Source organism: Heterodontus francisci, chromosome 3 (genome assembly GCF_036365525.1).
Source record: "Heterodontus francisci isolate sHetFra1 chromosome 3, sHetFra1.hap1, whole genome shotgun sequence".
In the NCBI taxonomy this organism is placed as follows: domain Eukaryota; kingdom Metazoa; phylum Chordata; class Chondrichthyes; order Heterodontiformes; family Heterodontidae; genus Heterodontus; species Heterodontus francisci.
In genome coordinates, this window is record NC_090373.1 from 95,326,993 (window position 1) to 95,352,649 (window position 25,657).

The 25,657-nt window shown below is 43.6% G+C and overlaps 1 protein-coding gene across 3 annotated transcripts in view; it reads left to right on the forward strand.

Moving 5' to 3' along the window:
• Window positions 1-25,657, forward strand: part of LOC137358646 (protein eva-1 homolog C) — a 421,707-nt gene that overhangs the window by 155,640 nt on the left and 240,410 nt on the right. For all 3 annotated transcript variants that reach the window (XM_068024805.1, XM_068024791.1, XM_068024798.1), the window contains exons 2-3: window positions 2,940-3,154; window positions 11,852-11,975. In XM_068024805.1, coding sequence (XP_067880906.1) covers window positions 2,940-3,154; window positions 11,852-11,975 — 339 coding nt within the window. The remainder of the gene's footprint in view (window positions 1-2,939; window positions 3,155-11,851; window positions 11,976-25,657) is intronic.

Here is a 25,657-nt window from a genome sequence, read left to right on the forward strand (position 1 = left end):
CTGTGAGGCTGTGGCGCGAACCACTGCACCACTGTTTGTTTGGCCCTGCACGCAAAGCAGTCAAGCCAGGAAAGGACTCTGCAATGGCAACCAGTCACAGTTTTTTTTTACTTTTGTCTGGGTTAGAATGGGCTTTGGACAGTGTGATCCTGGAGCAACCTTCAGCAGACTTGGACAGCGTGATCCTGGACTGACCTGCTTCTTCTTTTGGCCATTGGTTTGGCAATTTTAAAATCAGGTACTCACAGTTGTAAAGAGACTTTGCCTTTGTCTGTGTGTGGCTCCTCCTGACTTTGGGCTGGTTCCTCTCCTGATCCTGATCTTCTGGTCCACATTTCAGCTTTAACTGTTTTAAGTTCTGCAACGTGGTCCGGTCTTCAAACGCACACTGTTGCTACCATGTTGCATGTTGTCTTAACCTCTGTGTTAGCTGCTGCTATAGACAAAACACTGAGCACTCAAGACGGGATCAGTAACGCAGTAACATGGACTCTTTATTTCTGCATGTTACAAACAGCTCTTCACTGTACATTACTTAAGACTGTCCCTAACCCAGAGGTCACATGGTCTGTATGTCACAACTTTTACACTGCTGGCCTGATAACATAGCCACATCTCTTAAAGGTGTACACACACACCAGCGCCCACTTCTGGGTCTGCTGCCAGAACCTGCGACGGGTTCACTAAATTCAGCCCTCAGACTGAGTTGAGCCTGGATGCTCTCCATTATTATATCTTTCATTTCATAATGCCAACTTTCTTTATTAAAGATTTATTGAGCTGTTTACAGCTTAAACTGGACGTCTCGATTGTTATTTAATTAGCATGAATCTAATGGTAGCAGCATGTCTCAGGGTTCACCCTTACGCAAATGAAAATTCTATCTGAAATGCTTAATTACTGGAATATGCTAAAGTTCTTTTAAATGACAGAGGCTGAGATTGTCTTTAAGGCAGGCCTCAACAAATTAGGTTAACTATGCTTCTTCAGATCCGATGCTTCCTGGCATATAACACACACACAGGATGTATTTTTCCTTTATTAAATTATTCTTTGAAGTATCTGTAAGCAAAGTGAGAGCCATCAATCAGGCAAGAGGTATTCATGTTTGGCTAATTAGGCCACACAGACAACATTGAGATTTCTTCACCTCATTATATTCCAAAGTGTGCTCCCTGACAGGGTTTCACTTAGTTAAAATTTAAGTTTCCTTACAGTTTCCATTAATATAAAGTCAGTGTATATGTTTTCTGATGAATAACTTAGTGGTTGGTTGGAATTTGTTACCAAATTTTTGAAACTACATTGTGAGTCCTTCGGGTTCGCCTATAGAAAATGCCTAATTATCTTTACGTGATTAGATTTTGATTAGAGATACAGCACTGAAACAGGCCCTTCGGCCCACCGAGTCTGTGCCGAACATCAACCACCCATTTATACTAATCCTACACTAATCCCATATTCCTACCAAACATCCCCACCTGTCCCTATATTTCCCTACCACCTACCTATACTAGTGACAATTTATAATGGCCAATTTACCTATCAACCTGCAAGTCTTTTGGCTTGTGGGAGGAAACCGGAGCACCCGGAGAAAACCCACGCAGACACGTCTTGACACCATCCTAGAAAAAAAGCCACTAAAATGAATTGTCATAAAAAATGTTGAAAATACGCAACAATTTCAGATTATAACCACTACCCCCATGTTTTTCACACAGCAGCTCGTGGCAATGATTCTGTTTTTCTCATTTACGCCTCCTCGAGACCCATCTTTTATTTCTTTACTTGTTGCATTATCATCCCCTTTTTGCTCACACCATCCTCCCTTTTGTCATTTAATCTCTTCTGCCTTCCACCCTTTCACAGACCTTCCCTTCTGTTCTTCCCCACCTCCCCCTCTCCCGCTTTCCCTGCCTCTGAACTTACTTCAAACCTGTCTAACTATTTCCAGTTCCACCTTTTCCAGACTTGAAATGTTAACTCTGTTTCTCTCTCCACAGATGCTGCCTGACCTGTTGAGTATTTCTAGTATTTTCTGTTTTCTGTTTTTATTTGAGATTTCCAGCATCCCCAGTATTTTACTTTTGCTTTTATCATTCCTTCTCCTGTTGTGCAACATACAGCTTTTTGAAATTGCTCCATTGTCTGAAAAAAAACACATTCTTGCAATTATCAGGTTATGAAACCAATAATGTTATTGTAAACAGGAAATGCTGGAAATACTCAGGTCAGGCATCATCTGTGGAGAGGGAAACAGATTTTGGGAAATAAATCTATTGGTGTAGCGCCACTTGTAGGGACAATAAAGAAATTAAAGATGAGTCTAGAGGAGCTACAAATGGCACCAGCAGAACCATTACCAATGCCTGCTAAAATTGAGAGCAGTGGTTATGATCTGAAATGGGTTGAACTCAATATTGACTCTGGAAGTCTATGAAGTGCCAAATTGAAAGGTGAGGTGCAATTTCCTCGATCTTCCACTGAGCTTCATTAGAACGGTGTAGGAAGCTGAGGAGAGAGAGGTCAGAGTGGGACAGGGAATTAAAAGGACAGGTGACTAGAAGCTTGGGGGTCATGCTTCCAGACTGAAAAGTGGTATTCAACAAAGTGATCAATCAATCTGCTTTTAGTCTCCCCAATATAGAGGAGATTGCATCATGAGCAGTAAATACAGTATACTAAATTGAAAGAAGTACGATTAAATCACTGTTTCAACTGGAAGGATATTTGGGGCCTTGAACAGTGGAAAGGGAGGAGGTAAAAGGGCAAGTGTTGCATCTCCTGCATTTGCACGGGAAAGTGCTGTGGGAAGGGGAGTGGGTGTTGGGGGTGATTGGGGGACCAGTGTGTTGCAGAGGGAACTTTGGGCTGTTACTGGTGGACTGAACCTATTTCTTTTCTTTCTTGAGCTTTAATTTTCCCTCTTGTTTTGACAGGGTACATGTCGAGGGTTTTGAAGAATTACACAGAGCATGCCTGTGATGGAGAATATCTCTCTCTGCGATGCCCTCATAGAACAACCATCAGTATCCAGTCTTCATTTTATGGCAGAAGGGCACCCAGCCACCAGATGTGTCCATCTCGCTACCCACAAACTTTCAAAGACCTTGAAATGGAAGATCTGTCCTGTTCAGCTATTACATCCTTGCAGGTAAATTCCAGACTTAATTTCTGAAATGATGGGCGGCATTCTTACCTATCTCACCTATCCCTTCTTAAGGTATTAAACTTTCCTTCCTTCCTTTTTTCTTTTTTCTGTTAATGTTTGACTATTTCATGGCAGGAGACCAGTTGTGATATACAAATCAAGGTCCCATGACATACATAGGACCCCGACTACAATTCCAAGGTACAAATGGACAATGTGTGAGGCACCAATACTCTGCCCATCTGTACCAGTGTTGCATGACCTAACCAGCGGTCTTTTAAGTGAGTGCTGGGAGCCACCCAGAAAATATCTCACAGATATATTTCAGCTTTTATTTTTGTGGGGCCTGGAGCAACAGGTGAGCTCTTTATGTGCCCACCAAACTATTCTGGCCAGCTGCCAGCCCATACATGGGCCTCTGGTGAGTACCCTTCCTCTCACTCACTGGTTCTGACTGTCAGTCTGCTCCATCTAAAATTACAATCCACCCACCCTTTCTCTTTCTCTTGCACATGCACTCTGGCCACACAATTGGCCTGTAGTTTCAGCGTTATGTTGTTTTGTTGTCATCTTAAATATGACAATATATCAAAATGGTGTCCATGTCACTTGCACACGCTTCTGGTATGTTGTGCACCAAATGCCATCTTGGTGAGAGCATTAATGTTAGGAGTGTGCCTGGAAGTATGCAGAGCAGGCAGATTGTGATGTCAGTCAGCGTGTAACACTGATTTGACACCAAACTTCCATTTTCGACCCCACCTCTCTAGTTAGCACCCCTTCTCAACCTTGCACAGCTGAACATCCATTTAGCAGCAGAAAGGACCCCATCAGCACTTTTTAAAGAGATCTTCAACCAGTCTCCAGTTAATTGGTGATTATTTCCGACTGGCTCTGCTTGAGTTTGTCGAATGTGTTGAGGAGTTGGTTACAGTTGGTGAAATCTGCAGGGAGTGGTGCTGCACATGGAGAAGGCCTTGGTTGTGATTGCAAGAGGTCTTGGCACACCACTTGCAATTCCCTGCAGCATGATAGGGAGCTGGAGCAGAGGCAGCAAAAAAGAGGGCAGGCTACTCGCAGACGGAAAAGGAGGTGGGGTTGCAGGGCTCTCAGCAGGAGATCTTATCTACCTAGGGTCTTCCAGGAGCACTTCTGTTATCTCTATCTAAGCCGGGAGCATTATCTGCATTTTACGAAGGAGTTGCTCAGCACCCTGCCACCTCTTGCAAACAAATTTGCAGCCGCTGAGCAGGGTGAAGGCAGCACTGCCATTGGCATCCCCTGCTGCGCCATAATTCACTCTACTTCGTGCTCAGATTCTCTTCCACAAGTACTTCCAGCCTCTGCTGCAGACAGAATGCACCTCCCCTTCAAGAGGTGCATGCTGGCTTTAAATAGTGCACGCTAGCTTTAAGTACTGCTCGCCTTGCACAAACTTGGCTGAAGCACACAGCCAACTAACAGCATGAAGCTTGTGTGCTACCTGCATCAGAAGCAACAGATTAATCATGCATTGGGATCCCTGCACCCGTTTTCTGGAGCTATCGAATTTTGCCCCCCTTAGTATCTTATGCAATTCCTGTCATTCTGCCTTGGGAAGCAGAGCTAAAATAATTAAAATCTCAACAACTTGTGAATGAGATTTCAGGAAGGCAACAACAAGGCTACTTGCATTTCCAACAAATTTTGTAAATTAAGTTAAATAATCATATATCAATGAAGCCGAAATCTTTCAATACCAATAAGTGCTTAATATTTTAATCTTATGTCAGTGATAGGGTATATTGCTTCAGTAAATTTATTGTATTACAGCAATAAGTAAACCATTGTCATATTTAAGATGACAACAAAATTACTATAAACATAAAAATTCACACTTCACGCCTTGGGTGACTCATGAGTAATACCACAGAAGAACTGCAAGTATAATAAAATGTATATTGTAGTTAGCTTTAGACCTTACGGAAAGCATGATCTTTGCCAGCAAAGTTCTACAACATGTAGGATTGGTGTGTTATAGTGTTAGTTATTTTTGAAAAAGTTGAAAAATTTTTCCTTGTACATGCAAAGCTGAGTTCTGTGAAAACAAAATGGAAAGGGTTACCAATCTGAAAACCAGTCAAAAGACATGTTAAGCTCTGCTAATTAGAAGAGTTGCAAATCAGTTTCAAAATCTTTTTCATAAGCCATGTCTGATCATGGAATGGTACTCTTTTATGATTCCCCTTCTCTTATTCAAGGTTTTCTTTGCATTTTATTTTGTGGATACCTATGAACCTATTTAACTTTGTCATTGGTATCATTATATAAAGCATTTCAAATTTATGAGTGAAATAACTGTTACAGGAAACTCATCAAAGTCAGCTTTTACATATGGAGATGGTGACACCAACAAGTTTTGTATCCTATTCACTGTGGTGCTTTCGCACAGACACTCAAACTGATTTATAAAATAATAAGCCCCAGTCAACCAGTCAAAGCTCAGATTTTCAGGAGAAATCGCTAATGCAATTATAATTATTCATGCCCCAAATATCTTGAGTGTGATTTGTAAATATATTACATAATACTTTGCTAGTGATACTTGTCAGCAATATTTTAACTTAATTTTAAAAAGAACTGGGGAGTTTTTGCCTCCCCAAAAATCTGATTCGCAAGTTGCACAGCTTTTTTCCAGTTTATAATCACATATAACTAGTGTTACTGAAGATTTACTGTAGTAAATTATCTAAGCTAATAATTGTTTAGCATTAAGCATTCTACCCTTTGCAATGCTGTACGGTAGGAGAGTTGGCAGCTTATGACTTTAGTCCTGAGGATAGGACAAAATAGATGTGATTAGTGCCTTACCAGAGGCAACAAGCTTATAACATGTTCTGGATAAAGCTTATTAGTACTGAGCCAAGGGCTTACGTTCGTCAACTGATAAAAGATGTCAGAAAAAAAATTAGGAGGAAGCTTAACACTTTGAGTCTGGGAGAAATACAAATCATCAGGGCATGTAACTCTGGTTAGTTGTTAGGCACAGGTCAATCCTGGCAAGAACACCACATGACTGATCTTCAAGCATAACTTCAGCATGTGCCACTCCACCATAGGTTAACAAAAACACAAACCTCCTCTTCCTCTTCTCGTTAAGCATTATGTATCAATCCTGTAGGTAGGTAATAGCCAGTTAGACTAACAGATTAGAAAGAACAGAGATTACATTGTGAAAACATGGTGTGGATTTGCTGTGATCTTTAGGATTAAGATACTATTGAAAATTGTATAATGACCTTCATATGAAGACTATGATCCTCAAATTTCTGGGTTACTTTGGTTATGGCACGGATCTGATTTCTGCTTAGGAGGGAGAGGGTGTAATTTGGGCAAAACTCAATTACACCAGGATTTTTCCCCACTCAGACTGTTTAAATTCCACTGAAGGGGGGTCATGGGTGCATCTTCCACCCAGTCCCCTATGTCAAGGGGGAATGCCTGGTTGAGTTCCTGGGCTATTGCTCTTGAAATACATCAGCAGAACTGGGAATGGGCTGACAGCGTGAGTCCATTTGAGGCCTTCCAAATGACCCTAAACCTTGCCTGGATTAAAGTAATTGATCCCAGAGGAGATCAGTTACCTTGTCTGGAGGCAAAATGACTCCTTTTGAAGTTGAAGACTCCAGAAGTTATACTTGTTTCTTTGGACTAATTGGGCCTAGTGGGATCCAGGTGGAGAGGTAGTGAGTTGCTTTGCTTGCAAATGCAGATCAGTACAAGAGCTACTAATGTGCTCTTGCAAATGCTGGCAACTCTTCCTGGCCATCAAATGATGTCATCCTTGGGGATTTAGGACAAGATCTGTAGCCTGTGGCAAGGGTGGGTGGGGCTTCCATTCTGCTATACTTATGCAGGCAGAACAGTCCCTCAGAAATCTCCCACAAAATGACTACATTGTAAAGATTGTGCTGAAGTTTCATTTTCCTGTCATCTTTGTTAATCCAAAACTATATCTCATGAACGGGAACATCTGTTCTGTAAAACAGAAATTCCTGATTACTGCTGACCTTTATGGGAGGCATTAAAATTACTGTCTTAGATGTTCTAAGCAGTTGTTTGGATTCCTGAAAGGGTATACATAAACAGACTTTAATTTCTTTTTATCAGATTGGAGTATACTTCTTTTCATTTTTAGTAGAGCAAAGTCCTGCCATCCCATCTATTAAAAAAAGTGATAGTTTATTTTCTACAGTAATTCTAGCCAGGTTAGTGAAAACAATTGATAAAGGAGCAGAAATACAAGGTGCTGATTGACACAAATTGAACCTGATGAGATAAGGACATTCTTTGGCCATTTCTGTCTTATGTTCTTAATCAAGGATTTATGCAGTCAAGCATGATTCTGTGGAAATCAAAGTGAAGGTTTTATTTGTTTTTGTTTTACTGAACAAGGAAGTGACACAATTTGAAGAAACCTCTCAAGTTTGACAATAATATTTTAGTCAGCCAGCTTGTTACTAGCTGCAGGCAGTGCACATCAATTTAACGCCTTGTCTGTCAGTGATAATCCATGCCGTCAGGCCCAGACTGCAGATCAAGTGTAGGAATGCCAAGCAATCATTGCTTTGTTTTAGCTAACAACACATCACACCATCTGCATAGAGAAGATATTCTGTACATCATTACTGGAAAGGTGTTTTCTATCCCTTGGGGCAAATACTTAATACTAGTTGATATCTTTTGGCATTGCACACAGTAAGTCAGATAATATGGTCACTTTCTTACCTATCTGATGTCTTAGTGTTGCCATTTCTCCCTCTTCCTCCTTTTGCTTCTCTCCTTCTCTCTTTCTATTCTCTTCTGCTTTTTCCCTCTTAACTCTGTGTTTCACACAAGGGTGGGTGACAAGAGCCCTCAATCTGCTTCCCACCTCACCTCTGTTTTATTTCCTCCCCTCCATTCTGATATATTTCCTTCAATTAATTTTTTCAAAAAAGGAAATCGAATTAGAATGAGGATAGATGTTATCTGTCTGCCTTTCGCTCACTATTTGTCTCCTAGGTGTCGGCAACTAGTATTTCTGTTTCACAGGAGTAAGAAATTATCAATTACCTGTTCCAACTGTAAGCAAAACACAGGTGTTTAATTGGTTGGCTTAGAAATTCAACTGATTTGTTTTGATACTTGAACATGAAGCCTCCCTCTGTCCATTTCTCTCTCTTTTCTCTCATCCCCAATCACTGGCCCTAGTCTCTCTGTCTGTCTGTCTTTCCCCCACCTTAACTGAATGTATTTTCTGAAGTTTATAGAATACTAAACAAATCTACATAAGGTGTGTTTTTCTCTCTTGCACAGACACTCATATGTAGCCTCTCTCACAAAAAGTACTCTGGATAAAGTTTACCATAATAGTTTATGGAAATTATTTGAAGAAAAGCTACTGAGCATAAAGCGCTACAGAGAAAAGCGAAATATCACTTCAACACTACTGACTGGTACTTAAACTTGGGTGAACTTGATGCTGACACTCCCGACCCTCTATCACTCCCTGCCTCCATACTGTCTGAAATGCGCTCCCAGAGCTGAACTTAATGGATCCTTCGGAGATCATTTCAGAGGCAGGGTGCACATAGAATTGCGATGGGAGGCGGGGGCTGCAGGTGGGGGAGCGGAGGGCCCGTTGCCTGCCGTCACACTGGAATTTAATCAGGGGTGATGACAGAATTCCCGCCCAGAGGCCAATTGAGGCCCTTCAGTGACCTCTAACCAGCATTGGGGTGGGTGGGGGGGAGGTGGCCTTCATCACATGAGGAGGTCGCCCAGTAAAACAAGGTGACCTCCCTGTGGGCTTGGGTGGGGGCCCTCCTCTGTGGGAAATCTGTGGCCCACAGAGGGGCCCCGCCAGAAAACACCCCACCGCTATTAACCCTCCCTCCCCCTGCATTAAACGCCCACCCTCTCCACCCACTACCCCTCTCGCTGGGGCCTGCCGGACCTTGGGTCTGGGCTACAGCCCTGGACCTGGGTCCAAGGCCTCTTGTAGTATCGGCACTGGCCACCATTCCTAGTGGCGCTGCCGATTCTACGGAGCTGCTAGTCCTCTGATTGGCTTGCAGCTCTTGAAGGCAGGATCCCCGTCTTTAAAGGGACGGGGATCCCAGCACCAGGCACTTAAGTGCCTGAATGCTGTTAGATCACGCCGGCAATACTCTGACAAACTGAGGCAGAATTTCCCTCACCTTTTCGGTCTGGTGCTGGGAGCCCCGCTGATGCAACAAAATCCAGCCCCCCGATAAAATCCCACTCCCATGAAGTACCCAAACTTAGGGTTCAGACAGCTGCTGAAACTTTCAAGTACAAATGTTAATGAAGGTGGAACAAATATAAAAGTCAATTCAGTGAATAAATATAATTTCATTGAGAAATATGTAGTTTTATTTTTAAATTTTGCTTAACCCTTACTTTTTGGCAAGTAATTTCAGTTACTGAGAAAAATTCAGAAAGCATTTCAGTGATTTATGGGAACCAGGTTAGCTGGGTTGTTGTACTCACTATCAAACAGCAGCTATTGTGTGCCCCATAGCCCAATACATATGACATGACCTCTGGTTTATCTTAGCACCACCTACAGGAATAATAGGTACTGCAAGTATCGATAGATAGTTTTCAATGAAAGGTGCACTTGTACTAAATTGAACAGATAAATGATGTCTGCATTGCAAGTTGATTCTACATATTTGAATCCAGTGCTTACTCAACACCTCATTCAGCAGCAGCAAGAAGGCCACTGGTAGCATTATCAAACCCAATTTTAAGAAATATATTATGGCCCCCCCACCACCCTCTTGCTCCAATATATCCATCTAGGCTAGTCTCCTTGTTGAAATAAACACTTCCCTGAAGTGAAACAAAGACACCCCTAAGCTTTACTCTTATCCTAAACATATCTCAAATCATATCCTTAATTCAACTCCAACCTTCAGTGAACTCTAGCTTTCATGTCAGTTCTAACCCTCAGCCCAACTCTAATTAACTCTTTCTGCAATGCTAATCCTATGCCCTACCCTAAACCTCAGCTCAATTCTAAAACTCAATCCAAATCTAACTCCACCCTGCAATCTAATGAGAAAAGATGTTGTTCCTGGGCAGATTTATTTAGTAACACAGTCAGCAATGGGGCAAAGGTTTTACAGGCAACAAAGTAGGAAATTTATTTAGGAAGATAAGTGGAGACAGGGAAGAATCTGATAAAAGATGAATAAAGTAAATGTAGCTACACTTTTAATGTAAAATCCCTGAAGCGTGACCACGTGGCAGTTAAATTAGAGGAAACGCGAATGAAGCAAAACCCTCTTATTAATGTTATGAGATGAAAAAGGCCAACTTTGGAAACTTATGAAAATCAACAATTGAAGCTATAGGATAACTTCAATGCTCCAGCATTCCTGGAATTACATTCACAAACTGAAGGGAGTGCAATCCAAGCATTTGGGTTATTTTGACGTAGCCCTATCTTATGACGTATGCTTCCTTTCAGTGTGACTCAGTGTTAGGAGCACGGAATTTCCCACACAAGTCTTCAATGAGATAATGATGAGAATTCCTGACCACGTTAACACTTTTTTTTGATACTGTTTTTTAGTATTTCATGGAAAATGTGAAAGTTTACTCGTGATTGTACTAGTTGCAAATTGTTTTAATTTCACAAATTGAAGCAAGCATTTCTGGGGCAATAGGTATACCTTAAAGATTGATTAAATAAAGACTGGGCAAATTTTCATCTTCATTGCCAAGATGGTACACTGTCAGAGCCTACTCCCTGGCAGTTTGGGAGCCCAGCAGATTTTTATTTCACTGTGGCTGATCTGCTATGCTACATGGTCCAGGTGGTGAAGACAAAAATGTTATCAAATAAATCAAATCTGATTAAGCATTGTTAGCCTGAAGGGCAAATACATTTCTTAATTCCAATGTCATGAGATTATTTATTTAACAGGTAGATATATGACAATCAGTAATATGTATATTTTTCTATTCCTCTCCCCTGCACAAAGCCATGGAGCTTCAAGACCTTGTCTGGTGAAAGGAGGTGGGAGCTTAGTGTTGGCTTCACTGTGAAACCATTAGATGAGGCAGTGTCACATTTGCAACATTACAGTTACATGGTTGTTAGGCAGCCTCCTGTATTGATCCCAATAGGCTATTATTTATGCAGCACCTGTGAAAATGAATCTTGACAAGTTATTTCATTAACCATATTGCCACGCCTTTTCGCACCCCCCCACCCCAGCCGTACCAAGGGGATTGTGGCTAATTCTGGTGGCCGATTACTGCCCCACTGAGAACAGCACAGGCAGCACATTTAACCTGCTCTGTGAAGCTCAGTTATTCACAAAGTAAACTCATTGAACTATCAAGGGAACTCTCAATAATATTTTGATCAGTGGCTTAAGAATGAAATAAGCAGTTGTTGGAAACAATTTTCATTAATTTCCTGATGAGGGCATGACCTAATAAATGGAAGTAGGAGAAATGCAAAAAAGACATAGGATTGATGGTGTGAAAAATGGAGAATGCCATGCTAGTGTTTTCACACTATTCGAGAAGTTATACCACTTTGCAAAATATATAAATTAATCCTCCAGTATTTTCTGAAGAACACTGATGTACAATTGCAAAATCACGTGACATTCGGGGCAATTTTTTATGTTTCCCTAGAAAATGTTGGATGAATGCCAGGACAGAAGGAATTGTCAGCTTCTTGTCAATAGTCGAATATTTGGGACAGATCCTTGCCCTGGAACCAGCAAATACCTCATAGTATGGTACAAATGCCGGCCAAGTAAGTAGCCCACCTAGCATTTATTTACATTTGAATGATGAGAAATATTTTAGTTCTGTTGATGGTTTTGAATATTTAATCTACAATGCAACTAAACCAAGGACTCTCAATTATTGGGAAAATTAAAGCAGAAACTTCATTCTTCCTTTTGCTTTTGCTGGTGATCCGTTTGATAAAAACAATGTTTTATTCCAGCTTCAATTATGGTGAAAAATCTGTCTCTATTTATACAAAGCTTTAAAAATAGCTAGGATTAAAATGGAGACTAGAATCCAGCTGTCTAATGGAAAATAAGCCAGGTAGTTTGATTTGGAAATTAGATAACTAGAAATCTTTGCTCTTGACAACATTCAAAATGTATATTGCTTAGGAACATGACCTGATGATTCCCTTTGTTTATGTCAACACAGCTGTTCAGAAATTATATTAAATAATGCTTGATGATTTTCAAAACTTTGTAATCTTACCTTAATGTCTCTCCCATTCCTGGTTCTTGATGATCTTCCTGTTTCTGTTCTCTGCTGAGTTAACCAGAAAGGTACAGAATGTTTGTTGCAGTACTAATGGACGTGGGTAATAACTAGCATTTTAAAATGGTGTAAGAAAATAACAAGGACATTGCTGCATTGAGAGGCATATGATCAAAAATGTAAGTGTTATGAATGTGACTTTTGAGCAGCTAGCATGCTTGACTTGCTGTTATTCACCCTGCAATGTAAAGAGGATTAAGTCAGAGCAACAGCAGGAAATTCACTACAAAAATTACTCTGTTTAAAAATAAGTTTGGCTAGTAGAAAAAGTAAATTAACAAACAAAAGGCAATAGCAAAAGTTAGGATAAGGTTGCATTTATTCATGTGTCCATTGTATCATTTGTGCTGATTCTCAGATGGTGCTTATTAGTTTCAAATATATTAATAACACATGGATATGTTGAGCTGAATTTTAAGGGGCCATTTGAGATGGGAACAGAGGTGGGGGGCATTGGGATGGAAGACATTGGGCAGGGAATGAAATGGAGGGTAGACTTTGCACAGTCACAAGGCTGGAAACCAATTAAGGGACTTAACAACCCATTACATGGCAATTTTATTCCAAGTTTTGAATTTTCTTGATGGCGCACGGGAACCATGGAGCTTCAAGACCTCGTCTGGTGAAAGGAGGTGGGAGCTTAGTGTTGGCTTCACTGTGAAACCATTAGATGAGGCAGTGTCACTTGGCAGGAAGGGTGGAGGGCGGTGGATGTCGAGAAACACTGTAAGGAATGGGGGCCAAGGCACCAGCACTGTAGGGCAGGTGAACCAGAGTGGAAATGGGTCACGAGTAAGTGGGGGGTGGGGGGTGATGATCTGTTTGGCCTGAAGGCCTTGTGCTCAGGGAGAGGCAACCTCTCATGAACCCAGCTTCGAAGCCCAGCCGAGGAGGAGGAGCAGCAGAGGGGAGGCAGGTTCAGACATGTGCAGGGGAACGGCAACAACTTGGTTCCCACAGGAGGGCCAGCCTTGGGCACAGGATGCAGAGGGGTACACCAACAATCTCTGGCATGCAGAAGAAGCTACCCTCCAGAGACGGTCTATCGGTTCGGCTCAACTCCCTGCTAATGTCTGAGTGGCAGTGCCTTTGAAGACTGCGCCTTCCATGGAGGCCATCAAGGATCTATGTGCCATAATGCAGGATGAGCTGAGGCCCATGGGACATAGTGGACACCTGATGCCAGTTGTGCTGACGGTCACCGTGGTACTAAACTTCTATGCCACCAGATCATTCTAGTGATTTTTAAAAAATTCATTAATGGGATATGGGCGTCGCTGGCCAGGCCAGCATTTATTGCCCATCCCTAATTGCCCTTGAGAAGGTGGTGGTGAGCTGCCTTCTTGAACTGCTGCAGTCCATGTGGGGTAATGCTAACACCCACAGTGCTGTTAGGAAGGGAGTTCCAGGATTTTGACCCAACGACAGTGAAGGAACGGCGATATAGTTCCAAGTCAGGATGGTGTGTGACTTGGAGGGAAACTTGCAGGTGGTGGTGTTCCCATGCATCTGTTGCCCTTATCCTTCGAGGTGGTAGAGGTTGCGGGTTTGGAAGGTGCTGTCTAAGGAGCCTTGCTGCATTGCTGCGGTGCATCCTGTGGATGGTACACACTGGATCAACTGGAGATGTGTGGAATCTCCAAGTCTGCGGTGCATCGGTGCATCAAGGAGATCACCAATGCCACACTCAGGAGGGCCAGCGACTATGTGCACTTCCACACTGATACAAATAACCAAGCTGAGAGGGCTATAGGATTCAGGACCATTGCTGGATTCCCCCAGGTACAGGGTGTCATTAACTACATGCATGTGGCCATCAAGGACCAGCTAAAAGCCTTCATCAACAGGAAGTGCTTCCACTCCCTCAATATCCAACTGATCTATGACCACCACAAATGGATCCTACAGGTGTGTGCACGCTTCCCAGGAAGCAGCCACGATGCTACTTCAGCAGTCCCAGATGCCAGACCTTTTCCGTATCCCTGCGCGCCTTCAGGGATGGATCCTTGGAGATGAGGGCTACGCACTGAGGACATCGCTACTGAAACCTGTGAAGAACCCACACACGGATGCAGAGGAGAGATATAACACTTGTCACGGGTCCACCTGAGCAACCATTGAGCAGGCTATTGGTCTGCTGAAGATGATTTTCAGGTGCCCAGATCAATCCGGTGGAGCCCTGCAATATGCCCCAGTGAGGGTCTCGAGAATTGTGGTAATCTACTGTGCACTACACAACCTGACCCTGCAGAGGGGGAGAGGCGTTAACCAGTGAGGATATCGTGCAGCGAGATGCCTCCTCCGATGATGAGGATGCGAAGGAGAAAGCTGCCCAAACAGTGCCAGAATAAGGGCCGCAGGCACAGCAAGAAAGGTTCCATGACATACATGGAAGGGAGGCACGAGATGCCTTTATACATTCCCATTTCCTCTGAGCCTTACCACTTTCTGGTAAGAAAGCTTGTTGTGGAAGGACGATGCTGCAGCCTATCTTTACTCAGTTTCACAATTATTGTACAGAGTAAAAGGATTACAAACATCTAGCTCCTCACTCAAACCCTCCAACTGCTCAAGTAAGACCCCAATTAACACCCTCCACTTGCATATAATCAAACAATTGACGCACAAATAACAGATTAACATCTGAAACTGCAGCAATAAAGTCTTACCTTTAAGCAGCCTTGTTGCTGCTTTCCTTCCTTCCATACTACAGCACCAAGATGCACTTCGCACAGTAAAAAGGCCGAGGCTTTGAGCTCTCGGGGCTTGGTCCCTCGCTTCCAGTCCCTTGGGAGGAAGGTTTCAAAGGAATTCCCAAAGGCCATCAACAGCAGAAAGGAGACGTGGTGAGCAAACAAGACAATTTTCTTACATGTCACAACCATCGAATGAATACACTTCCTCCAGCATTTTCACCCTGTGATCCTCTACGTGCATCTAGGTGTTCTTTTTATATATTTTGCAGGTGCTCCGACATGGGCGGCACAGTGGCGCAGTGGCTAGCACCGCAACCTCACAGCTCCAGTGACCCGGGTTTGGTTCCGGGTACTGCCTGTGCGGAGTTTGCAAGTTCTCCCTGTAACCGTGTGGGTTTCCTCCGGGTGCTCTGGTTTCCTCCCACATGCCAAAGACCTGCGGGTTGATAGGTAAATTGGCCATTGTAAAAAAAAAATTGCCCCAGTGTAGGTAGGTGGTAGGAGAATTGAGGGAAGGTGGGGATGTGAGAGGGAAAAATGGGAGTAATGTAGGGTTAGTATAAATGGGTGGTTGATGGTCAGTGTGGACTCGTTGGACCGAAGGGCCAGTTTTGGTGCTGTATCACTCGATGATGCTCCCCCTGTTCTGTTAGCTGAGAGCAGACTCGGAGGGTGGAGTTCCAGAGCAGTAAGTATATAAACAAACTTACCTCGGGGATTCTCAGAGCAGACTCGGAGGGCGGAGTTCCAGACTGGTAAGTATAAAAAACCGACCTCGGGGATTCTCGGAGCAGACTCGGAGGGCGGAGTTCCAGAGCGGTAAGTATATAGAAAAACTTACCTCGGGGACTCTCGGAGCAGACTCGGAGGGCGGAGTTCCAGAGCGGGAAGTTACCTCGGGTGGGGAAAAAAAAACTGAAAAAGTGATGTCACAGGAAAGCTGTGACCTGATTGGCTGGTAGGGAATCTGTACCGAATTTGAAAATAAAACTGATAAAAATTGATTAAAACACTAATTAACTAATTAATAAGTACAGTAACTAAACCAGAGGGAGGAGATTACTGTATTTAGATAGCATTTAATATTTATAGTAGAAATCTAGCACTAGGGATCACATAGTGAAGTGTATCATAATTTAGAAAGGATTTAATAAGTATTTATTTATTTTATATCAATTAACTAATTAGTGATAGAAATGACAGTTAGAGGGGTGAAGTGCTTCACCTGTGAGATGTGGAAAGTCCGTGACGCTTCCAGCGTTCCGGGCGACTACATCTGCAGGAAGTGTACCCAGTTGCAGCTCCTCACAGACCGCATGGATCGGTTGGCGCGGCAACTGGATGCACTTAGGAGCAAGCAAGTGGCAGAAAATGTCATAGACAGGAGTTTTAGAGAAGTGGTTACATCCAAGGTGCAGGCAGATAGATGGGTGACCGTTGGAAGGGGCAGGCAGTCAGTGCAGGAATCCCCTGTGGCTATCCCCCTCTCTAACAAGTATACCGTTTTGGATACTGTTGGGGGGGATGGCCTATCAGGGGAAAACAGCAGCAGCCAGAGCAGTGGCACCACGGCTGGCACTGTTGTTCAGCAGGGAGGGACAAAGCGCAGAAGAGCAATAGTTATAGGGGACTCCATAGTCAGGGGCACAGATAGGCGCTTCTGTGGACGTGAAAGAGACTCCAGGAAGGTATGTTGCCTCCCTGGTGCCAGGGTCAAGGATGTCTCTGAACGGACAGGGGGCATTCTGAAGGGGGAGGGTGAACAGCCAGAGGTTGTGGTACACATCGGTACCAATGACATAGGCAGGAAGAGTGATGAGGTCCTGCCGGGGGAGTTTAGGGAGTTAGGTAGTAAGTTAAAAAACAGGGCCTCTAGGGTTGTAATCTCTGGATTACTCCCTGTGCCACGTGCCAGTGAGGCTAGAAATAGGAAGATAGTGCAGCTAAACACGTGGCTAAGCAGCTGGTGTAGAAGGGAGGGTTTCAGGTATCTGGACCATTGGGCTCTCTTCAGGGACAGATGGGACCTGTACAAGAAGGACGGGTTGCATCTAAACTGGAGGGGCACAAATATCCTGGCTGCGAGGTTTGCTAGCGTCACTCGGGAGGGTTTAAACTAGTGTGGCAGGGGGGTGGGAACCAGAGCAGTAGGACAGCTAGTGAAGTAAATGAGGAGGACATAGTAAATAAGGCCAGTAGGACTAAGAGGAAGAGCAGGCAGGGAGATGTTGCTGAGCACAGCGGGACTGGTGGTCTGAAGTGCATTTGTTTCAATGCGAGAAGTATAACAGGTAAGGCAGATGAACTTAGAGCTTGGATTAGTACTTGGAAATATGATGTTGTTGCTATTACAGAGACTTGGTTGAGGGAAGGGCAGGATTGGCAGCTAAATGTTCCAGGCTTTAGAAGCTTCAGGCGGGATAGAGGGGGATGTATAAGGGGTTGGGGAATTGCATTACTGGTTAAGGAGAATATCACAGCTGTACTGTGGGAGGACACCTCAGAGGGGTCATGCAGCGAGGCAATATGGGTGGAACTCAGGAATAGGAAGGATGCAGTCACGATGTTGGGGGTTTACTACAGGCCTCCCAACAGCCAGCAGGAGGTAGGGGAACAGATATGTAGACAGATTTTGGAAAGATGTAAAGGTAACAGGGTTGTAGTGGTGGGTGATTTTAACTTCCCCAATATTGACTGGGACTCACTTAGTGCTATGGGCTTGGATTGGGCAGAATTTGTAAGGAGCATCCAGGAGGGCTTCTTGAAACAATATGTAGATAGTCCAACTAGGGATGGGGCCATTCTGGACCTGGTATTGGGGAATGAGCCCGGCCAGGTGGTCGAAGTTTCAGTGGGGGAAGCATTTCGGGAGCAGTGACCATAATTCCATAAGTTTTAAGGTACTTGTGGATAAGGATAAGAGTAGTCCTCGGGTGAAGGTGCTAAATTGGGGGAAGGCTAATTATAACAATATTAGGCAGGAACTGAAGAATTTAGACTGGGGGCGGCTGCTTGAGGGTAAATCAACATCTGACATGTGGGAGTCTTTCAAACGTCAGCTGATTAGAATCCAGGACCAGCATGTTCCTGTGAGGAAGAAAGACAAGTTTGGCAAGTTTCGGGAAGCTTGGATAACACGGGACATTGTGAGCCTAGTCAAAAAGAAAAAGGAAGCATTTGTAAGGGCTGGAAGGCTAGGAACAGATGAAGCACTTGAGGAATATAAAGACAGTAGGAAGGAACTTAAGCAAGGAGTTAGGAGGGCTAAAAGGGGTCATGAAAAGTCATTGGCAAACAGGATTAAGGAAAACCCCAAGGCTTTTTACACATATATAAAGAGCAAGAGGGTAACCAGGGAAAGGGTCGGCCCACTCAAGGACAGAGATGGGAATCTATGCGTGGAGCCAGAGGAAATGGGTGAGGTGCTAAATGAGTACTTTGCATCAGTATTCACCAAGGAGAAGGACTTGGTGGATGATGAGCCTCGGGAAGGGAGTGTAGATAGTCTCAGTCATCTCATTATCAAAAAGGAGGAGGTGTTGGGTGTCTTGCAAAGCATTAAGGTAGATAAGTCCCCAGGGCCTGATGGGATCTACTGATGGAATACTGAGGGAGGCAAGGGAGGAAATTGCTAGGGCCTTGACAGAAATCTTTGCATCCTCATTGGCTCCAGGTGAGGTCCCAGAGGACTGGAGAATAGCCAATGTTGTTCCTTTGTTTAAGAAGGGTGGCAAGGATAATCCCGGAAATTATAGGCCGGTGAGCCTTATGTCAGTAGTAGGGAAACTATTAGAGAGGATTCTTCGGGACAGGATTTACTCCCATTTGGAAACAAACGAACTTATTAGCGAGAGACAGCATGGTTTTGTGAAGGGGAGGTCGTGTCTTACTAATTTGATTGAGTTTTTTGAGGAAGTGACGAAGATGATTGATGAGGGAAGGGTGGTGGATGTTGTCTATATGGACTTTAGTAAAGCCTTTGACAAGGTCCCGCATGGCAGACTGGTGCAAAAGGTGAAGTCACACGGGATCAGAGGTGAGCTGGCAAGATGGATACAGAACTGGCTCAGTCACAGAAGACAGAGGGTAACAGTGGATGGGTGTTTTTCTGAATGGAGGGATGTGACCAGTGGTGTTCCGCAGGGATCAGTGCTGGGACCTTTGCTGTTTGTAATATATATAAATGATTTGGAGGAAAATGTAGCTGGTCTGATTAGTAAGTTTGCGGACGACACAAAGGTTGGTGGAGTTGCGGATAATGATGAGGATTGTCAGAGGATACAGCAGGATATAGATTGGTTGGAGACTTGGGCGGAGAAATGGCAGATGGAGTTTAATCCGGACAAATGTGAGGTAATGCATTTTGGAAGGTCTAATGCAGGTGGGAGGTATACAGTAAATGGCAGAATCCTTAGGAGTATTGACAGGAAGAGAGATCTGGGCGTCCAGGTCCACAGGTCACTGAAAGTGGCAACGCAGGTGGATAAGGTAGTCAAGAAGGCATACGGCATGCTTGCCTTCATCGGTCGGGGCATAGAGTATAAAAATTGGCAAGTCATGTTGCAGCTGTACAGAACCTTAGTTAGGCCACACTTAGAATATTGCGTGCAATTCTGGTCGCCACACTACCAGAAGGACGCGGAGGCTTTGGAGAGGGTGCAGAGGAGGTTTACCAGGATGTTGCCTGGTCTGGAGGGCATTAGCTATGAGGAGAGGTTGGAAAAACTCGGATTGTTTTCACTGGAATGACGGAGGTGGAGGGGCGACATGATAGAGGTTTACAAAGTTATGAGCGGCATGGACAGAGTGGATAGTCAGAAGCTTTTTCCCAGGGTGGAAGAGTCAGTTACTAGGGGACATAGGTTTAAGGTGCGAGGGGCAAAGTTTAGAGGGGATGTGCGAGGCAAGTTTTTCACACAGAGGGTGGTGAGTGCCTGGAACTTGCTGCCAGAGGAGGTAGTAGAAGCAGATACGATAGCGACATTTAAGAGACATCTTGACAAATACATGATTAGGAAGGGAATAGAGGGATATGGGCCCCGGAAGTGCAGAAGGTTTTAGTTTAGGCAGGCATCAAGATCGGCGCAGGCTTGAAGGGCCGAATGGCCTGTTCCTGTGCTGTACTGTTCTTTGTTCTTTGTTCTTTGTTCTTTGTTCTTTGAGGCAGGCTGCTGACCTTGCTTCCCCCTGGCTTGGGATGAACTTGGCAGCGGTCCACTGGCTGCTTGATGCCTGGAGGGCCCCAGCGCACTGAGGGCGTCCTGAAAATTGCAGGGACAACTTCAGTTGGGGGGTGGGGGGGGGGGGGGGGGGAGAATGGAGGTGCTGAGGTCACTGACAGAGGGACTTTGGAGCAATGATGGGAGCACGCATATGCCTCTGGCATGTGGCCACTTTTGAGGGACAATGCAGGGGAATGCATTGACAGATGAGCACCTCTAACTGAGGTGCAGCCATGCCTCAAACACCATTCCCGACTCCATAATTCCATTGCCACGGCTGGGTGGTCCCTCCCTCTCCACCAAATGTTTTTAGTTTTAGTTTTAGAGATACAGCACTGAAACAGGCCCTTCGGCCCACCGAGTCTGTGCCGACCATCAACCACCCATTTATACTAATCCTACACTAATTCCATATTCCTACCACATCCCCACCTGTCCCTATATTTCCCTACCACCTACCTGTACTAGGGGCAATTTATAATGGCCAATTTACCTATCAACCTGCAAGTCTTTGGCATGTGGGAGGAAACCGGAGCACCGGGAGGAAACCGGAGCACCCGGAGGAAACCCACGCAGACACAGGGAGAACTTGCAAACTCCACACAGGCAGTCTCTCACTCTGACACAAGCTGGGCATAAAGAGTTGGAACTGTATGGAACACTCAACTTGGCAGACCCGATCAGGTCATTGACCCTTTTCCAGCACTGGATCCAGGTCCTTGGGGTGACCCTGTGGCTCCTGACCTTCTCCGCTATCTCCATCCAGGTTTGCTTGGTCAGCCAGGCTGGTCTCCTCCTCCCTGAGAAAGAAGACCTCCTACCTTTCCCTTACAGCCTGGAGCAGAGTCTGGAGGGAGGCATCTCTGAACTGTGGTAGCAGCCAGGCAGGGGCTGTATTGATCTAGACAGAAGCCAGGCAGGGGCTGTATTGATCCAGGCAACAGCCAGGCAGGGGCTGAATTAAATATATTCACCTCTAAATGAGCCCATTAATGAGAACAGGCAGCAGTCAGGCAGGGCTGTCAGCTCTTTAAATATGGCACTTGGACCTTCTGCAGTGTTACATGACGCTGCCTCCACAGCCACTTCTGTTCTCTCACTGGATGGCCTCTGTGACTCAAGCGCCTTAATTGTCCAGTGCCCCTTAAATGTGCGCATTGTCCCAATGGATGCCGCACCCATTTCCGGTCCCAACATTGGGACCTGCGGCCTCCAAATAAAATTCAGCCCGTTAAATCAAATTTTGTCATTTCTGTCAAAGGCTTGCAAATTACTGCAACCAGTACTAACTGAGTATATATGGAAGGTATGTACATAAATGTGAATTATCCGGAATTGTGCGGTCAGTGGCAAATGAGCACTGCCAGGTGTTTATTACACTTACACTTGCCCACAGACTTTCTATAGGCTTTTGCACTGGAACTTGCAGTGATTAGAAATCCATGTCAACACAGTGTCCTCTACAAAGGATCTGGGATCTGTGTGAAAAGAACAAGCAATTGTGTTAATCAGATTGAAGAATTTTTACTGAGGCACACAGAACCAGGAAGTGTAAGTTAGAATAGTTAATTCAATTCCAGACCACGTACAGAAAGTGAAATAAAGAGAGAGAAAGAGAAAATTGAGAGAGATATAAAAGAGACAAGGAAAAGTTTAAAAATCTCCAACAATAATTAAAATTTGAAGGAATAATTAAAAATTAATTTTCAGTGTCAGAGAGGTTGGTCGTATTTGAAACTTCTGCCATTAGAAATTTCTTCTTCTTCTTTGGTCTCCTTGTCTCGGGAGACAATGGGTAAGCCCTGGAGGTGGTCAGTGGTTTGTGGAGCAGCGCCTGGAATGGCTATAAAGGCCAATACTAGAGTGACAGACTCTTCCACAGGTGCTGCAGATAAAATTGGTTGTCAGGGCTGTTTCGCAGTTGGCTCTCTCCTTGCGCTTCTGTCTTTTTTCCTGCCAACTGCTAAGTCTCTTCGACTCGCCACACTTTAGCCCCTTTAGAAATTTACTTACACTGGAATGGACAAGCCCTAACACTTTACTGGCAATTTTAGTGGGTATATATCATGCAAGTACAGCAACTTCATGCTGTTCCATGTGTTTCATTGCAGAATTTCTCAGTGAGATACCAGTTTAGAGCAGCTGCTGGAGGTGCAGGGCAACTCGGATAGTAACTTCCTGATTTCCGTGTTTAACTGTGCATGTGTGGTTGCCAGAAGTTGCGGTCTGAAAATAGTGAGTGCTGATGGCCTCACCATTACTTTTTCTGCAAAAGCTGGCTCAATATCACTAATAAAAATGCTCAGAATCTCTTTGCTGTGAATATTCACTTGCGAGAATGCACTTTTTCAAATTGTACTTCCAGCTCTTTTTATAGTTCTTTTGAGCTTAAGTAGCATGTTAGAAGGTTTTAGAAACCCTAGATGTCTACATTAACAGGTTGTATGTAAGTCAATATCCTCATTAACAATTTGTATGAATTCCTTGGCATCTCTATTGACATGATGGACAGATTCTAGTGTTCCCATTAATGGGCTAAATGAGTGTCTATGTCCTTATTTAGAGGTGAATATATACTTCAAATTCTGATTACACATATTCCTGGTGCCCCCTTTAATGGGTTTTGATGATGTGGTTTTCTAAAATAATAATCTCCTTCATATTACTTTTCTGCCTTATTCACATCTGAATTGTAGGTTTTAATCAATGACGTGTCTATTCCCTTTCTAAACTGAATTGATAGTTTAAATTCCAGTCAGACCTTTCAATAAGGATCATTGTCACACTTTCAACAGAAGTTTGAAGTGAATGTGCTATTAAAAACCTGGGATAAAATGGCCTGTTTTCAATCCATGGGATTGTACACACCATAGGTAGTCTGCTCAGCATGCCTTGTACAGTGGCCAGCCACACAGTCCATCCAATTCAGGGAAAACAAGAACTTCTTAGACAAAAGCAGTGGCGATGCTTCCTCGATAACAAATAAATTATCATTGTTAATCACACAGAATGTAGAAGAAATATCTGTAAAGCAATTATAATTCTTTGGTAATATAAAAGCAAAATACTGCAGATGCTGGAAATCTGAAATAAAAACAAATGCTGGAAATACTCAGCAGGTCTGGCAGCATCTGTGGAGAGAGAAGCAGAGTTAACGTTTCAGGTCAGTGACCCTTCATCAGAACTGGCAAATATTAGAAATGTAATAGGTTTTAAGCAAATAAAGCAGGGGTGGGGCAAGAGATAACAAAAGGCAAGGCGTTGATAGGACAGGGGGTCACAGAGAATAACTGACCAGAAGGTCATGGAGCAAAGGCAAAAGGTATGTTAATGGTATGCTGAAAGACAAAGCATTAGTGCAGAGAGGGAGTTAATTGACAGAAAAATGAACAGCCCTGGCCCAAAGCACAAACATGAAAAAAATAGTGGGCAGGCACATGGTAAAAAAAATGAATGAAACAAACTAACATAAAATAAACAAATAAAAAAGAAAAAGGAAAAAAATAATTTAAAATAAAAAGGAGGGGCCCGTCATGCTCTGAAGTTATTGAACTCAATGTTCAGTCTGGCAGGCTGTAGCGTGCCTAATTGGTAAATGAGATGTTCTGTGAGCTTGCGTTGATGTTCACTGGAGCACTGCAGCAAGCCCAGAACAGATATGTGGGTATGAGAGCTGGAGGTGTGTTGAAATGGCAAGCAACTGGAAGCTCGGAGTCATGCTTTCAGACTGAGCAGAGGTGTTCCGCAAAGCGGTCACCCAACCTACGTTTGGTCTCCCCAATGTAGAGAAGACCACATTGTGAGCAGCGAATACAGTATACTAAATTGAAAGAAGTACAAGTAAATTGCTGCTCCTGAAAGGAGTGTTTGGGGCCTTGGGTAGTGAGGAGAGAGGAGGTAAATGGGCAGGTGTTACACCTCCTGTGATTGCATGGGAAGTTGCCGTGGTAGGGGGACGAGGTGGTGGTGTTAATGGAGGAGTGGACTAGGGTGTCACGGAGAGAACGATCCCTTTGGGCCTTTGGGCCTTTCAGGCAAAGCATTGTTTGCCCAAAAAGCATTGATTTGTTGTATTCGTTAGGTAGTGCCAGTAGAAAAAAATAAATCTGTATAGCAATTAACAGCCTCCTGTGGTTCCTTGTCCTTCTGAAAGAAAAACAACGAACTTTGATGCCCTGCACTTGTTTTTAGGAGATAAATGCTTCCTTTGTTACTGTGCAAAACTGTCAGTACTAATGGAATCTGTGGAATATGTGTTCCTCATATCAGTTCTGATCTTTAGAGTTGCAGGTAGTATTTCCATGGGTTGCTATCTGGTTACCAGCCACTTATCGAAACAATATCTTCTGCGAGACAAAACTCTGCTATTAGTGTTATAGAGGGCACTGAATATAAGATTGAATAAATCACATCTCCCTGTTTGGAATGATCTCTGCAGTTTATTATTTCAAGATACAAGTAACACTTGTATGCAGAGATAGTCAAATCAGCTTAGTTTAAAAAAAAAATGTTGTACATAAATCAGACTTCACTGATGAGGCTGAACTGAGATGAAGCACAAGTTGCAGGAACTGTGATTTGATTGAGTGGCAGCTTCTGTTGGGTAAGTTTTGCTTCCTTTCGTAACCAAAAGAAAATACTGTTTTAGGTAGATAGTGCTCTTGTTTCCTCATTTAGCCGAGGCTGAACATTCACCAACATCAATTTCTTTTTTGGGTTGCAATCTTTTAAATGATTTTCCTCCACCTCTTTTAGGTTTGATAGTTATGTGGACCATTCTTAGGTCAAACTAGCAAGTTGATTTCCTCCCAACTCTCTCCCAAAGCCATTTTCTAACCTGCCACATGGCATTATTTTGTTGGAGATTTAACTTCAGGACGTTTTCAAATCCAGACTAGCCTACCCAAGTATCAAACCCTTTATAAATTGCCTGCAGAGCATATCATTTCTGTCAGTGTTACATCTTTGATTAATAGAGACTATCTATAATTTTAGTTTATCTCCTTTCTAAACACACTTATCATTGGATTGCATTTTAATTTGGGGTATCCTAAGGCCTGCTGCTATTCAGAAGATAATTTATTTTCTCTAAAGTGACAACAATGAAATTTAGCCACTCATGTCTCCATCACAAGTAGCTTTCATTCTTGTGCTGCTGGAGCACGTGGCCTTTGTAATGTGCTTGTGGCACTATTTCATTACAGAAGCTAATGGCCTTTGAGGCAGCTTTTTGT